The 18,348-nt window shown below is 42.6% G+C and overlaps 1 protein-coding gene across 1 annotated transcript in view; it reads left to right on the forward strand.

Annotated features, from left to right (window-relative positions):
* The window catches only part of cacna1da (calcium channel, voltage-dependent, L type, alpha 1D subunit, a), a 101,534-nt gene that overhangs the window by 16,358 nt on the left and 66,828 nt on the right, over positions 1-18,348 (forward strand). Inside the window, exons 5-6 of the mRNA XM_061831566.1 lie at positions 4,088-4,559; positions 5,384-5,489. Coding sequence (XP_061687550.1) covers positions 4,234-4,559; positions 5,384-5,489 — 432 coding nt within the window. The 5' untranslated portion in view covers positions 4,088-4,233. The remainder of the gene's footprint in view (positions 1-4,087; positions 4,560-5,383; positions 5,490-18,348) is intronic.

The following is an 18,348-nucleotide window of genomic DNA, read 5'->3' on the forward strand; positions in this document are numbered from 1 at the left end:
CAATTTGCCAATACAATGTTAAAACAACAAATTTTCGACCTTGGACATGGACATTGTTTCAACGTTGTAAGACAACGTTGATTCTAGGTTAGATTGTGACATCGTCGCAATTTACAAGTACAATTTTAAAACGCCGAATTTTCGACGTTGGACATAGAAGTTGATTCTAGGTTAGATTGTGATGTCGTTGCAATTTACAAATACAATGTTAAAACAACGAATTTTCAACGTTGTTAAACAACGTTGATTCTAGATTAGATTATGACGTCGTCGCAATTCACAAATACAATGTCAAAACAACGACTTTTCGACGTTGGACATGGACGTTGTTTCAATGTTGTAAGACAACGTTGATTCTAGGTTAGATTGTGACGTCGTCGTAATTTACAAATACAATGTTAAAACAACAAATTTACAAGGTTGGACATGGACGTTGTTTCAATGTTGTAAAACAACGTTAATTCTAGGTTAGATTGTGACATCGTCGCAATTTACAAATACGTCAAAACAACGAATTTTCGACGTTGGACCTAGACGTTGTTTCAACGTTGTAAAACAACATTGATTCTAGGTTAGATTGTGACATCGTCGCAATTTACAAATACGTCAAAACAACGAATTTTTCAACGTTGGACCTGGACGTTGTTTCAACGTAAAACCCACGTCTTTGCCTCCTGGGTAATCTAATCCCAGGCCAAGACAACGTGGATTCTTGGTTAGATTGTGACATTGTCTCAATATACAAATGCAATGTTAAAAGAACGAATTTTTGACGTTGGATCTGGATGTTGTTTCAACGTAAAGTCCACGTCTTGTGCCTGCTGGGTAATCTAATCACAGCTGGCACAAAACGTGCTGGGTACTCTAATTCCAGCAGGCGCAAGACGTGGATTTACGTTGAAACAACGTCCACATCCAACGTCGAAAATTTGTTGTTTTAACATTGTATTTGTAAATTGCGACGACGTCACAATCTAACCTAGAATCAATGTTGTCTTACAACACTGAAACAACATTGCTTTTACATTGTATTTGAAAATTGCATCGACGTGACAATCCAACATAAAATCAACGAAGCCATGCTACATGGAAATTGAGCCATTAAAACTATAGATTGAAACCTATATTATGCAGTGTCAAACTACAAACAATTACAAACAATTAGCCCACAGTAATACATCTGTGTTTAACATTTCGAACAAATATCTTTTTTCTTAGAGTATGTTACAAACAAAATAAAATATAGTGTAATTGAGAGAGTGGAAATGGCGGCTAACTGAACTGAAATTAGCGGTCACTGTTGGAGCGCACAGCCTGGACGGACGGACTCATAGTTTACACAGATTAATTATGCTAAAAATTGTAAATCACAATGAAGGATTGCTGACGATTGGAAAACTAGGAATGGCAGCTTCATGTGTAGTGCATCATGGGAATATTTTCAGACAGTAACTGACGCATCACGTTAGTTGCGACATCCACGAGGAATCAACGTTGAAACAACGTTATTTGATAACATAAAAATCCAACTGTGGAATTTCCGTTGAATTTAGGTTGTTCGACGTCGCGACCTAAAACAACGTTAATTCGACGTTGAATCCACGTCTTGTGCCTGCTGGGATGGTTTATGTGATGGCTTCCTTTTTTTTTTTTTTTGTCCATGAAAGCAACATTGCAGGACAAAGGGTGATGATGTGATGCTCACTGGGAGTTGTGTGATTTTTGACATGACAATATGGATCACATGTGAGATCACATGTGATTGCCCCGCTACTGGTTTATGTAGGTTGATGGTAAGGGGAGCATCGCTGCAATGTGGCCTTTTTTTTTTTCCCCCCCCCCTCTTCCTTGCTTCGCTCTGGGGCCTGCTTGCAGTTCAAGGACTTGTAACACAAGTGAGGAGACCGATGGATGCTCCACATGGCTTGTTTGACTGCAATTGTAACATTGATATCTTAATTTGAATTAGCTCGGTGGTTGGGTGTCCGTAACCCACGACTCGACGGTCCTCACATTAGGTGAATAGGTTGTATTATTATTATTATTATTATTATTAAAAGTACTTATATATGTGCACCAATACCACACCAAGAAAGCAAACTACCAAGAAAAAACAACAGGACAATGCAGGAAATATACTATATATTTAATAAAGAATTGACGCTTAAAATGGATAACAAATAACTAACAGTTACAATCAATGCTGGAAGGAAAATGAATCTACGTCAGTGATTCCCAAACAGTGTGCCGGGGTACATTAATATGCCTCGACCGCTCTTCAGGTGTGCCATGGGAAGTTATCGAATTTTATGTAATTGCTAACAAAAAAAAAATATTCCAAGAAATAATGTATCTTTATTCATGTATTTATGCCAGTGAGGTACAATGACAGACAGAACAAAAAAATCCTATTAGATGGCAGGAAGTACAGGCAGTAATTAATAGATCCATTTTTGGTGACATTTACTTTTGTTGGTGTGGAGTGGGATTTTTCAATTGTAAAATATGTGCCTTGGCTCTTTAAAGGTTGTAAATCACTGATCTACGTTAGATCAATAAAGAAAAAAAATCCTGCAAAATTTCAGAATGATAAGGGCCACTATGTGGAGGTTTGCTCACATGTTGTCATTGCAGTTTGATTATTTTGTCATTGTTATGAGGAAATGTCAGCCATCTCTCATTGATCCCCCTTTACCTAAGCAACTTCCCAGGTTGGCTGTCCTGTTGTAGCATTTTTGACAATTAGTCCTCGTTACCTTAGCTTAGGGCCAATCAGAAGCTGGGACATGATTGTGACGGATCGCTTTAAATATGGCATCCCTGCGTGCGTCTGCCGTTTTTTACCCTATCACGCAAAAGTCTCGTACATAGAGTTGCGCAGGTAAGCCGAGGCGACCTCTGCCAACAATTTGCGGTTTGGAAATACATACGTCGACTAAAACGTTTCTCGTATAAATGAGCGCCGTGTTTTTGGCAACGTTAAGCAATATTGACTCCGTGATCGGCTTTCACGGGGCTCCTTTTATCTCTGTTTCCAGCCTTGTTGTTGGTAGAAGCACTGCGGCTAGCGACAATAAATTGATAATATTGAATTAAAGTTGGTTGTAGCTAAATTCCTACATGACAGATATATTTGAATTAGGATTATGAAGGCCCCCTGGAAGAGAATTTTCTCATTAGATCAAAGCCAACAAGCCATATAGCTGTATATCAGTAGCGTAGGAATCATTTAGCAGGTCATGGTCCAATCATTCATGTATTGTTATTAAATCAATGTTTTATAACCTCTTAACGGTGATACTACATTATTACCCACTGACTATAAGTATAATGGCTAAATGAACTGCTATTGTCTCAATAGTGGTCTAATTTTAAAATTTCAAAAGCAGAAACGATCAATAGACCCATTTGCTGTAGTAATTGTCCCGGTTGGGGTCACGACCGAGCTGGAGCCTGTCTCAGCTGACTGGGCCAGAAAAGGGGTACACCCTGGAGTGGTTTGACATGAAGACCAACAACCGGTCTCATCGACACTTTCAGAATATGCAACAAAATAGGGCCAGAGGTCAGATTAGAACCCAGAACATCCCGACTGTGAGGCAGACGTGTGAACCGCTTGTGTATTTCCATACCCTGGAAAGTGTCTGCACACAAGCGATAAATCTAAACAAGAAAGGTGCTCAATAGAGCGCAGACCTCCGATAAGGTTAAAAGATTGTGGTCTGCATATCAACGTGAGAAATCCTTGGCAAAGAGCAGCTTTAAACAATTGTTTGCACATTGTTACTCATCTAAAAGTGCATGTGGATTCGTTGAGAAAAAAACATATACACATATGTATGGAGGGTCTCTGCCAAGTTTCAAGTGGTGGTGATGAAATCAGTATTTTGTTCTGATTTTGTCCTTTCCCACATGTGAGGCCATCCAAATGATTGTTGTAGTTGTAACTTAAATCTAATTTTTTTTTTTTTACAAAAAAACGCAGGCAACAGTTCGTAACGATTTTAGGGTACCCGTCCACTCAAGTTATATTCGTAATAGCACACAATATACTGTAATGATTTCGCTGTTTTTTTCTAAATTTCAGAGGCAAACTATGACAGCAGCACCAGAGTCACTCCCCCTGGTGACTTGCCAGCTCATTGGTCAGACCATTCTGCCCCCGACTCGCGTCCCTCTCCACACTGGCAGATCCACGCCGCTAGATGCCCCTCACAGAGCCACACCCGCACCATGAGCGCCAACGGGCCCGCCCCAGACCCAGCCCCAGAAGCCCCTCCGACCTCGACGCCCGCCCCGGCCTCCGCTCCGGCCCCCGCTCCGGCCCAGGCCCCGGCCTCGGCTCCGGCGCCCACCGCGGCGCCGGCCGCGCCGCCCGCACCGCCCGCCCCGTCCACTTCGACCATCCCGGTGGGTGCGTTGGCACAGAAGAAACGGCAGCAGTATGCCAAAAGCAAGAAACAGGGCAGTAACGCCAACAGCAGGCCTCCGAGGGCTCTCTTCTGCCTCAACCTCAACAATCCCATACGCAGGGCCTGCATCAGCCTGGTGGAGTGGAAGTATCCTTCACTGCCTGCCTAAATATTGTTTTGGGTGCGGGTTTGACATTTACCGGTAAAATACACCCCGCTCGACGCAAAATCAGGTATAATTGCACAGTTTTCATCAGAACTGCCTTTGCACTTAACTCAGTTTTCGCTGACAAATAGGTATTAGTTGGACATCGGGTATCCGTCTCATAATCTTTTGTATTTTGCCTCTCCCTCGTAAGGTAAGTGCATCAATTTTGTGGCCAGAATTAATAGAGCTTTAAGGCAGGGGGGTCAAACTCATTTTTGTCGCGGACCACATTGTAGTTAAGATTTCCCTCAGAGGGCCGTTATGGTGAAACCGTAGAAATCCTGAATCGCCTCACCATATTTAGACGTGAAATTTATGAACTACTTTTGGAATCGGAAATCAAGTGTAATGGGTTTTTTCAACCACTGTTCATGTTTGGTAACAAAAATATCTCAACATTATCATTTATGATAGATGGCAATTTGAAATGTTGGGACGTGTTTAAAAAAAAATCACAGATTTTGACACCAATGTTTTGCCTTTGCGGGCCACATAAAATGATGTGACGGTCTGTATCTGGCCCCCGGGCCTTGAGTTTGACACCTGTGCTTAAAGGTGAGGATTAATGTGAAAATCGTCACTATCAACATCCCGTTGAGAAAAAATAAATAGCAACACATTATTTCATGACTATTGAAATTGTAACCGTAAGTTAAAAATGACTCGGGCAAGTATGGTATCTGCCTTGCGGTATGTATTTTGTTTCTAGCTCGATTATGCCACAGAGATATGTATGTGCAATTTCCTTAACTGCCTTCCTCAGGCCATTTGATATCTTTATATTAATTGCTATATTTGCCAACTGTATGGCCTTAGCTGTGTATGTCCCTTTTCCCGAAGATGATTCCAACTCCACAAACCACGACCTGGTAAGTAGCACGCATTCATTTGATTTTTTTTATAATAACGCTGCAACCTGTACAGTATATATACTAAGAGAAAAAGAACTAAGGGTGTTGTGGGCATTCTTCCTCCAGGAAAGTGTTTCTCTTCTAATTCCTGTTGTCACTTCCTGCGTTACTGTGTACTTTGTGATGCGGTAATTTCGAGAGCCGAAGCGTGAGGAAGCGAACAGTCACCCAGCCCGGTTTAGCTTGCAGCAGCTTACTCAGCTCCACTGATAGCAATTTGTCACACTACGCTCACCTCTGGAGAAGTTCTTCACACACACACACACACACACACGTACCCCCACACAACACACAAGTGTTTGTCTCGCGCGTGGTGGTCAACCTACCTGCCGTGTGACTCACACTTTGGCAAGCATACTGATGCCACTTCTAATAGCCGAACAGCCTTGAAACGGCATACACGTTAGTTGTCGTTTTTCAGGGACGCGTAAGGAGCTTATGCGGTCTGTCTCCAGATATTTGGAACGTTCTTGAAAGGTTTAAATGAGAGCAGGAGCGTGTTTAGATGAAGGTTACCTGCCAGCTGTTAAGACCAGAGGAAGGGTCTATGTGTCTGTTATGTAGCCGGGCCTGCTGCGAAAAGCTCGACGACGGCGTCGGTGTGCGCTTACGAGAAGCGAGGTGCGCTTCTTCCCTCCTGTTGACCTCCTGCAGGGTGACCTCAGGGTGTTTGTTTACACGCCGCTGTTGCATCAGGGGAAAGTGGGCCATCAAGGACATTATCTAATGCATACAGCGTGATGTACAAGGTGTTGTCAGGCTGTACGTTTGCAGGAGATGGATGGTGCTCGCGGCTTTATTGTAGATGACAGCTTCGCAGTGTTAAATGCGATTGGAAGCGTTGACTTTTTCAAGAGAAATCGAGGGGAAGCAATTGTCTTCTTCTTCTTTTCCTTTCGGCTTGTCCCGTTAGATATCCCATTTTAATTTAGGACACAGACCAACTACTCTCCAGTCCCTGAGTCAAGTCCCTCGAGAGTAAGTTACTCCAGCTTTAAGCTTACTGCTCCTGTCCAACTGCATTGTGTAAACATTTTTCCTCCTCGGTCCCGATGCAGAGAGAGCAGAATCAGCTTGGGGAAAATATATATTATATTTCTACACTAGATTTGCAAGAGTACAGGACTGGGATGGGGTTATTATTATTGCAGCACTGTCTTCTTCTTCTTGTTCTCCTTTTGGCTTGTCCCGTTAGGGGTCGCCACAACATGTCATCTTTTTCCATCTTCGCCCATCTCGTGCATCTTCCTCTCGAACAGCCGCTGTCCTCATGTCCTCCCTCACCACATCCATCAACCTTTTCTTTGGTCTTCCTCTCGCTCTTTTGCCTGGCAGCTCCATCCTCAGCACCCTTCCACCAATATACTCACTCTCTCGCCTCTGAACATGTCCAAACCATCGAAGTCTGCTCTCTCTCTCTTTTGATTAAAAAAAAAAAAAAAAGCAAAAACATGAAACAAATTCTATTTTATTGAATTTATTAATGGCATTCAACAATTTTTTCACATCAGTTTTTTTTTTTTTTTTTAAATGAGAGAGTCCCTGGATGTTTAGAACTGCCATTTCACTTGAGAAAAATGTATATTTAGGAGTAGTTTCCAGAGAAAAGGATCTGGATTGATGTAGCAGTTCGACTTCTGGTTTGTGACATCATCCATCCATCCATTTTCTTACACGCTTATCCTCACAAGGGTTGCGGGCCATGCCGGAGCACACCCTGAACTGGTTGCCAGCCAATCGCAGGGCTCATAGAGACAAACAGCCGCACTCACAATCACACCTACGGACAGTTTAGAGTTGTTTTGGGGATATGGAAGGAAACCGGAGTGCCCGGAGAAAACCCACGCAGGCACAGGGAGAACACGCAAATTCCACACAAACAGGTCCGTGATTGAACCCGGGACGTCAGAACTGTGCAGCTGAGCATCACTTACATCAATCAATTAAGAAAAAAAAAAACTCAACTCCAATTTTTATGCTGCTGATGAAGGACAACGAGCATCCTGGACTGGATTGTGTTGTACATAAGGTGTTTAATTAGAACTGACACATCCACAGGTCAAAAACAATGAAAAGTTACACCACATTTTGTGTCAAAACGCCACATGCTTGTGTCTCAGCCTGTCATGTAAGATGATCCCTGCCTTGCTCATCAGGCCTCACACCTGCTCCCTCCAGGTCTCAGAGCATGCTCAGTCCACCTGCGAGGCTGCAGAGCAGAACATCTAACCTGGCCGCCGCCGTCGCACCTGCTCTGTGTTCAGCATCTGCTGCGTTATCCCTCGTTTATTATGCGCATCAGTGTTGACACTGCAGAATTAAAATAAAGTCCTGTGCAAGCACTGTAATGCTGCTGAAACGGGCAAGTCGCTACTTACAGGGTGTTTAAAAAAAGCACAACTGAGGCGGTGGGAAATTGCAAGTGGTGAGGATTTGCAAAGGACGAAGAAACTCATGTTAATTGTCTCGATTTCTGAAAAGAAAAGAAAAGAAAATAATCAGCGTCAAGCCACCCATCACCATTATGTTGTACTTCATCAAATATTACGATCAAGCTTTGGCGTTGAGTTGGATACCACTCATAGTCGTCAACGTGGAAATGCTTCTAGATGGGGCAAGTGATGACAATCAGGCCTCTCACCTAATAAGACGTTCATAAGAGCATGCAAATAAATTCATATGCACCACATGGGAAACTGATGAGCAACAAAACTGTTCATTCACTTTAAATAATCATGTCATGTGAAATTTATTATGATGGCAATGATGATTATTACTATCACGAAATACTATTTGGTGAATTCGACATTCGACGATTTATACCGCTTCACCCTTGGACCTGCAACCTTTGATTGATCAGGTTGATTGTCTGTATGTATCAGGCTTAAAAATAATAAAAATAAAAATCACATGATGTCTCCTAGCGACACGGTGGTGCACTTGGAAAGCGTTGGGTTCACAGTTCTGAGGTCACGGGTTCAATCCCGGACCCGCCTGTGTGGAGTTTGCATGTTCCCCCCCGTGCCTGCGTGGGTTTTCTCTGGGCACTCCACTTTCCTGCCACATCCCAAAAAAAATTAACATTAATTTGGCACTCAAAATTCCCACTAGGTGTGATTGTGAGTGCGGCTGTTTGTCTCTACGGGCCCTGCGATTGGCTGGCAACCTGTTCAGGGTGCGCCCCGCCTCCTGGCCGTTGACAGTTGGGATAGGCTCCATCACTCCCCGGGACCCTCGTGAGGATAAGCAGCTACGTAAATGGATGGATGAATGATTAATGTCATTCATTGTTAATTTACCGCACTGGCATGCAAAGAAATTTACAAGTTTGGAATTAGCTTTTCAAGATGAAGTCTATAACTCTTAAAAATATATATTTTTCCCTAAAGCAAGAAGGAGATCACACAATGCTGATTAACCCAATCAGGTCCTCTAACATTTTGTTATATTTTCAGTCATTCGATCTTTCGTATTTCTTGCCGACCGGCGATACTGCACTTTCTCACGTACTGAACAGGATCGACTGGAACTGATATATTAGAAATCTCCCAAACACATGTTTGAAAACTATTGGCGATAATTCCAGGAAGTATGTTTGGCACAAACACAACACTGCTCATCACTAAAACAACACCAGGGTGTTGGCAGCATCTCGTGGGGCTGTTTTTCTTTTCTGGAACCGGGGCCTGGATAAGATGGAAGAAATTATAAACAGTTTGAAATAACACCCAGTTTTCGCACAAAACCGTCAGCCTTCTGCTCGAAAGAAGGAGAAAAAAAAACGTTCTCAGGAAATGCCTACGAAAACATCTGAAATTTGTTTGCATGAGTGAGAGGCACCAACGAAGTACACTGACTCGCATTGAAAATGAGTTTAAAACTATTCCAGCGCGAAGCGGGTGTGCATACTTTGAGCAAAAACATAATTTCAGTTTTTGTTGTTTGTTTTGATATCATTCCTTGTAAAAGATTTATTACAAATCAACTAAATTGTGCAGGTTATAGGTCACTTTATAGATGGGAAAAATTTTGAAATTATTTATCTTGGTGGGGTGGTACGGTGGAGCAGCTGTGAAGCGTTAGCCTCACAGTTCTGAGGACCCGGGTTCAATCCCGGCCTTCCCTGTGTGGTGTTTGGGTGTTCTCCCCGTGCCTGCGTGCGTTTTCTCCGGGCACTTTGGTTTCGTACCACATGCCAAAAACATGCACAATTAATTGGACACTGAATTGACCCTAGGTGTGATTGTGAGTGCCACTTTTGTCGGCCGCCAACCCCGAAAGGAAGCCGGTGTGTGTTTTGTGTTCTTTTGTGTTGTCAACCAGGACAAACTGTTGAATTCTCATTTTGGTCGCTTCAATTTGGGATGTAGGTGTCAAACTCATGGTATCCGGTCCAAATGCAACCCACGAAAGCAAATTATGTTCGTCAACTTCTGTGATTTTTGCTGAAATTTGTAGCCAAATTCAAGATTTTCCTTAATAATAAACAATAATGTTAAGATATTGCATTTTACTGTTCCCAAACTGTTTTTCAAACAACACTTGAATAAATCATGATCTGTCTTGGGATTTCAACTCATTATCCCTCAGTTTTTTTGGGTTAATGATAATAATATAATTTGGTGATCAAACATTTAGATAACACTGTTCTCATGGCAGCGGTTGAAAAGTGTTTGCATCACAGTTCTGAGGACCCGAGTTCAATCCCGGCCCTCCCTTTGTGAACTTTGCATGTTCTCCCTGTGCCTGTGTGGGTTTTCTCCAGGAACTCCGGTTTCCTCCCACATCCCAAAAACATGCAACATTAATTGGACAGTCTGAATTCACCCTAGGTGTGATTGTGTGTGCGACTGTTGTCTATCTCCATGTGCCCTGCAATTGGCTGGCAACCAGTTCAGGGTGTACCCCGCCTCCTGCGCATTGAGAGCTGGGATAGGCTCCAGCACTCTTGCGACGCCCATGAGGATAAGCGGCTAAGAAAATGGATGGATTATCTTGGTGTCATTTTTTTCCATCACAAAACGCTGGCATTCGAGCAGGGGTGTGTAGACTTCTAATATTCACTGTATGTGGGATATACAGTTAGATAATATACAGACATGAACCTATTATTGTATATATTTTCCATCACATTATTTACATCATAGCATTTTTTTTTTTTTTTTTTTTTACTCTCCTGTGTGTGACACAATAATGTGGCGATACTGCATAGCTTCTGCTGACTATCATCGCAAAGTCTGTCAGTCTTGTTAGCGCGACCTGGTTAAATGTAGCAGCTCTTTATAAATAGACAGTCGCTTCCTCCTCCGGCAGAACACAGGGCAAAAGATGGGGGTCCCGCAACCACCAGTAGTCACACGAGAGTAGTCGGTCATAAGGGAATGCGTGAAGACGACAGCCTTCTTCATTCCCCTGCGCGTTATTGCTGCTCCTTTGTTTTTCATTTTAGCCGCTTTATAGTAAAAGGGAACCTACACACAAGCCACCCTTCATGCTCACCTTCTCAAGGGGACGGGAAAATAGTCTGCAACCCTCCCGCTTTTGCTATAAGGTCATATCTGACTTATCTATCCGAGGCTCAACACCGCGGGCAGTTCCTGACGAAGGTAGCTGAGCCAAACAATGACCTTTTCATGCCGAATGTGATTCATGCGTCTCATCCTTTGTAAGGCAGCGGCATCCGGCCAGCGCATTGCATCTGGTTTCATGTAAGGCTTTGCCCGTATCACTGTTATTGCATAACTGGGGAGCTGCAGAGCTATTTTCTTTCTTTTTTTTTTTTTTTACTGGGGACAAAAGGACGAAAGCATGGAGAGACGGAGATGTCCTCTTGCTAGCCAAGCGTGCCGTTGATGACGGCAGCGTCGTTGTCACGGTTGTTTTCATTTCCGTGAGTGTTGTAGTCTCACTGAGGGCTTTGATGCATTTATACTCCATAAACATAAAATTTAGTGGCTCAGCCTCCCGAGCTGAGTTGGAATAAATGAGTTTCATGGCCACAGCTCATTAGGACGTAAATACAAATGTCACTTCTTTTTTTTTTTTTTAAGTCGCAGTTTGGAAAATACAAATATAGTGAAGTGAGTGTTATGTTGTACACTCTATACTTTTGTCGCAATAATTTCAATACGCAGTTAAGTAGTACTCTACGGAATTATTCACATTGTTTTAATATTTTGAGCTACAGCCAAAATATGCAGTATTCAATTCAGGATAATTATGGGAAGTCAAGGGGTGCTGATAATATCGCCCGTTTCTTAATTGGATCTTTTGTGTGTTGACTTCTCTTACGTCTTTTCTCCCTTAGACAGGATGTAAAGTCCTTTTAGATGGCTGTTGTGAAGACTGTTATCCAAGAGTTGAGCAGTGACTCAGTAGTGGTTTGAAAATAATATCCTGATCTGACTTTTGACCTCAGCTACTGGATGTCAGATTTCATTGAAAATTAGAAGGGTACTTAGATGTGTGAAGAAATGTGACGCACCAGAGTTGGAATTTGAGAAGTCTGACCTCAGTGTGTTTCACAAGTAAATGTAAAAACAAAAAAAAATCTGACAACCAGCCAGTATTTGCTTTGTTTGAGAATATGTGCATTTTTTTTTGTCTACCAACAGTGCTGACAACAAACCAGATCTAAAATCTAAACCAAATATTTAACATTATACAGTCTACAAAGGATACAGTGCCAAACTGTTTGTGTTATACAACGATTTGTAGAATAACCAATGCATTTAGTGTGTCTCTGTGGGTGCCACTTTTCAGGGATGGAACATTTTATTCGTATCTGACGTCGTCCCATCTCTTCACTGGCAGTACAATGACTATTCATTATTTGTTGTTTTTGCCCAGTGATTGACTGGCGACCAATCCAGTGTGTTGTCTGCCTTTTGCCCAGAGTCAGCCTATATCGGCGCCAGCTCGTTTTGACCCTAACCAGGATAAGTTTTATAGAAAAGGGATGGATGGACATTTTTTAATGTAGTACACATTAATATATTCCAATAGTTTCTGATGATTCTCCTGAAATAGCTTTTGACCTGAATTATCAGTTCAGACGGACATGATCCTTGGGTTGCAATCATGTGATAATCACTGCCATTTCTACAGACAAGCTAGGTGTTGCAGACGACATCACGATGGCAACGTCCACAGACACCATGTGTAAGCGGCGAGCGGCGGATGTTTCCTGCTTACTTTAATTCACTCGATGATGTCGCCAAAGCTAGATATGTACAGATGATCAAACTGTGAAGATATTGATCCATATACTCTCCACAATGATGTGCTTTCAAAGGTTCTGAAAGACTTCCCTGAAGTAGAATATCCGGACACTAGAAATCCACATGCTTACTGCTTACAAAATGATCAGAACAGACTTTCAAATAACCATTTCCCTTGTGGACTTGAGCTTCGTTCAGATCTGCACGTCGTATATTTGCAAGCCACTTTTGTTGCAGTTTTTTTCGATAACTCCATAGATCTTCTCCTTCATGCAATCTAATCTTTGGAACACGGAAAAATCCCTTCCCAAAGTCTCTGTTTCCGTGATTTCCACATCCATAGACGCAACAAAGATCTAGCATGATGACGATGGACAGCAGACTGCTTGTCTGCAACAATGGCGGTCAAGTACCCGGATGAACAAGCGTGACGTCACATGCAACCCAGCCATTAAAAAGGGATGCAAGCGGTATCAGTTCCTATACTGTACGACCTTTTCTCATAGTCCGGATAATTCTCTGATTCTAGAACACCTAATATCTTTACCAACCTGCCATATTCTACACTATTCTATCTTCCCTGAGCCCACAGCGGGTTTGACAGATCACAAGCAGTTCTTTAAAAATAGCCAATGCGTGTTTCCTTCAAGCTGTGTATGGACACTCACAGTTGAAGTTGACAGTAAAATTAAAACGAAAAAAGGGGGAAACACGTGATGCAAAACGCTACAGAGGGGCAACGGAATAGTATAAACTTTGCGATATTTGAAGATAAAAGTAACAGCAACAGATAAAGGAAGACTGTGTGACAATACTCACAGGCATACAAGCTGTGAAAAACTAGTTCTTGAAACTACATACCAGCGAGCCTCCTCGTGCTATATTATGACAACAGCAACCACCATGAGGCACCCTCCACTCTGCTGATAGTCTTGTCACAAGTGATCAGTCACAACGCAGTTCAATGAAGTTCCACAACGGTGTTTCCAAGCATTCAGGTGGCTGCATCTTTCAAAGTCGATTTGCTCACGGAAAGAACATTCAGTCTGAGGTTAACAAGTGGCGCACTTTCCCAGAAAATGTTGTTTACTGTATTGATAACCTCCCGTGCTGTACATTGTTCAGTGAGGCTTGTTTATGTTCACGGAGAAATTGCTTCAGCAGCATGACAAAAATGCAGACGGCAGGAAAACAAATTCAACCTACAGTTCCACAAATCTTCGATTTAAAAAAAAAAAAAATATATATATATCAGACAAGATGAAGTATTGTGTTTGTGATGGCTTTTAATGTGTGTGTATTTCATCTTAGAAACATATTACTGTGGGTCTCTTGTTGTCAGTGCAGCCGATGACATGTGCTTCCACATGAGAGGTGTTGTGCTGGCGGAGCGTCGTGTTACACAAACGTGTGTGTGCGTGCGCGAGAGTGTGGTGACAAATGGAGGGTTTGGCTGCCTAATGGTTGGTGCGAGCAGCGACGTTTGCAGACTCCCATAGAGATGACGCTACAACTATGTTTAGTCACTTAACATAGCTGCTCATTTGAGGCTCACACTAGCACTGTCCCCGCTTGTTATCCTAACTGTACGCGCTTCTGTCTGCATTTGTGTACATGATTTTGTGGGTGTGTGTTGAGAGAGAGAGATGGAGAGAAGAGGCAGAAGAAAAGCGAGAGCGAGTGCAAAAAGAGTTGAAGCTGTACAGCTTTTGTGTGGATGCTGATTGTCAGTTCAGCCATGTTAATGTGCGCCGAGTCTACGTCAAACGGGGGCCTCTTAAAAGGGAATGACAGACTTTTCAAAGGATTCACTCTATCTTTGCTTTGTTAGGCATAAAGAATATTCCAGTGTGTTTAATTATTTGATGCATAGTCTTGGTTGCAATGTCGCCGTCTCGCAACTTGAATATTTAAGGACGAACTCCCGGTAACCCGTGTTATATTTTCCGAGCAATAATTATTCCCAACGGTAGTGTTTGATAAATAAATGATCCATTCTGGCCTCGCTGTTGGAAAAACATTTATTAACTGTACAGCATTGCTTTTAAGGCTAGCGGTGAATGGAATAGCCAAATCTAGCGAGGTGAAGCGCTACGCGTTTCAACAACCATCTTATTTTTGTACTCCCGCAGATGTACGAAAATCCGCAGGTGATTCACATCACACACGTTCCTCATACATCTCACCCGGTAATATTCCAAATTGTCAAGTGTAAAAAGAAATTAAGCAGTACTAATGCTAACCATTAACATGCTTTGGATGTGAGTCCGCTTACCGTATTTTCCGCACTATAAGGCGCACCTAAAAGCCTTTAATTTTATCAAAAGCTGAGGGTGCGCCATATAATCCGGTGGGCCTTATATATGGATCAATATTGAGCCTTTAGTGGCGCTCCATCTAATGGATGCATAACCTAACCCCAACCTTTACTCTAGCGTCAATTCTAAATTTTTTGAAAAATAAGCCATTTATTGAAGGTGCGCCTTATAATGTGGTGCGCCTTATAGAGTGGAAAATACGGTACTTCATGGGGTACCTGCCGTTTTGGCCAAGTGTTCTTTTGAGAATTTTTTCTTTTCAACAACTGATTCAAATATGGACAGACATGCAGTATTTATTTTTACATCGTCAAAGTGTTCTCTGGGTAACGTGATGAATTCATGGGCTGTTCATATTTGCGTCAGTTTTGAGTTTTGGTGTTCGAGTCTTGGTGCCCGCCTTCCTGTGTGGGGTCTGCATGGCCCCTCCCAAACGCTTTTGTGGGATTTCATGACATACCCCAAGTTCCTCCGACATTAAAAAATAATAATAATAAACATGCAGGCTAGGCATGTATCAATGTCATTTGTGTATAATTGCCCTGTGATTATCCTCCATGAAGCAGAACGTAGCCTATTCAGACAAATATTGTTTTTTCACTTTGCAATCATTTTTCTATTTGAGCCTCCCCACTAGACCCCTAGCAGATGGACAAACATTGTCATTGTGAAAGCATTATTACCTTTATACTGTATATTAGTCTCCCACAGTCTATGTTGTCGTATTGACTTCACTTACATCCATCCATCCATCCATCTTATTTGCTGCTTATCCTCACGAGGGTCACAGGGAGTGCTGGAGCCTATCCCAGCTGTCAATGGGCAGGAGTCTTTGTACACCCTGAACTGGTTGCCAGCCAATCGGAAGGCAGATAGAGACAGACAGCCACACTCACAATCACACCAATTTAGAGTGTCCAATTAATGTTGCATATTTGTGGAATGTGGGAGGAAACCGCAGTGCCCGGAGAAAACCCACGCAGGCACGGGGAGAACATGCAAACTCCACACAGGCGGGGCCGGGATCGAACCAGGGTCCTCAGAACTCTGAGGCCAACGCTTTACCAGCTGATCCGCCGTGCCGCCCTTCACTTCCAGCTGAACAAATTCCAACCAATGTTTGGATTCGCATCGTACACACTCCCGGTGAGGAATATCTTCTCACCAGTGTGGGCATCGTCACCCACTGAAAATAACAAAACACGAGAGTGAGACGCACATCCTTGGGAGTATCGCTGAGCGAGTGCACGAGCTTGCTATTTTGGTGTCTTCGGCAGCCTTTGCTATCAGGACATTGCTTGGGTTATAACATGTCACTGAAGCATATTCAAAAATAAGCACATGTTTATTGTTTCCTTGGATTTGGAAAAGGTTCACTTGATAGTGTGGGTACACCGGAGTTGACCTGCTCTTGAAACCATCTTTGGCAGACTCCTGCCCACCTCCACAGCTCTCACTTCAGCACACACACACACACATGCACTGTGCGTCGCACTTACCCGCACACACACTCGCATTCGCACACAGGCAAATGTAGCACGGGCTCTCTCATACACCCCACACAAGGACCCATATACAGTATATATATATATCGTAAATTTACAAGCATAGGGTTCCCACTTACACACTGATAAAAACATATGTGAGAATGAAAACATGTTTGGCTCTTTTTGCTGTTTCTCATACATGAAAATGAGGCAATTTTGTGACTTATTTTAATTACATTGGTGCATCGAATTAAAGTGACCTAAACTGTGGGTTTATTTCATATACAAGCTGTCTCTCAGATAATTTTTTTTCCCGAAAAGTCGCAAGCAAAATTGTGAGTTAGCAATGGTGGTAGCAAATTACACAACGAGCAGCAGTTAACATATTGTGAACAATTCTTTAAAAGGGGTACAAGTGCTTGATCAAGCAGTTATTTCCATTATCAGAGAAAAAATACAAACATAAATGTATTTAATCAAAGCACTTTGTTGTCATCAGTCACCTAGGTCATTGCTACACTCGGTACAAAACGCCCTAGATGGGCTAATGAGTGACTGAATTAACAGTAATAACAGCAGAATGGCCTCTGCTGTCCACGGTGATATCCTGCTTCACACCTTAAATTAGATGGGATTAGCTCCAGCTCACCTGCAACCCTCATGAGCAACAGTGCTTTATAAAAATGTACGGATGGAAGCAAAGTGGCCCTCGTTGGAATGCAGACATTTGACACGCTTGACAGGCTTTCCATGCTGAGTACTGTTGCTTCACTTCAGTGCTGTGGGTGGCAGTAATGCGCATTCCCACTACCATCTACTGGACGTGGTGTGGTGTTTCCCAATTTAGCTCCCATCCTGACTGCAATGAAATTACAGTAAATTATCTCTTAATAATGATCCTCACTATAAAAAAAAAAAGTATAACTGCTCACCAGACAGTTTTCACACTTACCGCAAGTAAGAACAAACTTTTTCAAGTGACCCCAGAAATCAGTTTTCACAGTAGGACATTTTTTCTCCATAAAAAATCTTGAAAATAACCAAAGTGAAAACAGGCTCCCACTCAGCATACTGAGGTGTCAATGATACATTGAGGGAAAAAAATTGGCCACATGTTGATATCGCTATTGCCTCAACCACATACTAAATTACTAAAACATAGTGACGATACGGTGGCAAGGTGAAACTACTGATTCGAGCGTTGGCCTCACAGTGCTGATGACTGGGTTTCAAATCCCAGCCCTGCCTGTGTGGATTTTGCATGTTCTTCTGCTTACATGTTTTTTTTTTTTTTTTTTTTCGGGAACTCTGGTTTCCTCCAACATCCCAAAAACATGCATTGATTGAAGACTCTAAATTGGCCTTAGATGTAGAGTGCGATTGTTATCTATGTGCCATGCGATTGGCTGGCAACCAGTTCAGGGTGTACCCCGCCAACTGCCTGTTGACAAGCGGCATAGGTTCCAGCACTCCCCACGACACTCGTGAGGATAAACGGTGAAGAAAATGGATGGATGGATGGATCGATCTTTATATTTGAAGCCTGAAATGTGGAAAAATCTTGAAAAGTTCAAGGGGGCCGAATACTTTCACTCTTTTATGAGGATAAGCGGCTAAGAAAATGGCTGGATGGATCGTGAAAATACATATTTCAAGTGCCCCCACTGTATTTACAAGATAGCGTCTTACTATAACTTTCCCCCTTCCCGGCTTGGGTAGGTGCCACTGACTGATCTCCATAAACAGCAGTGGGGGAGATGGAGAGCTTATGGAGGAGCGATATGGACCACTG

The sequence above is a fragment of the Syngnathoides biaculeatus genome, chromosome 10 (genome assembly GCF_019802595.1).
Source record: "Syngnathoides biaculeatus isolate LvHL_M chromosome 10, ASM1980259v1, whole genome shotgun sequence".
Classification (NCBI taxonomy): Eukaryota; Metazoa; Chordata; class Actinopteri; order Syngnathiformes; family Syngnathidae; genus Syngnathoides; species Syngnathoides biaculeatus.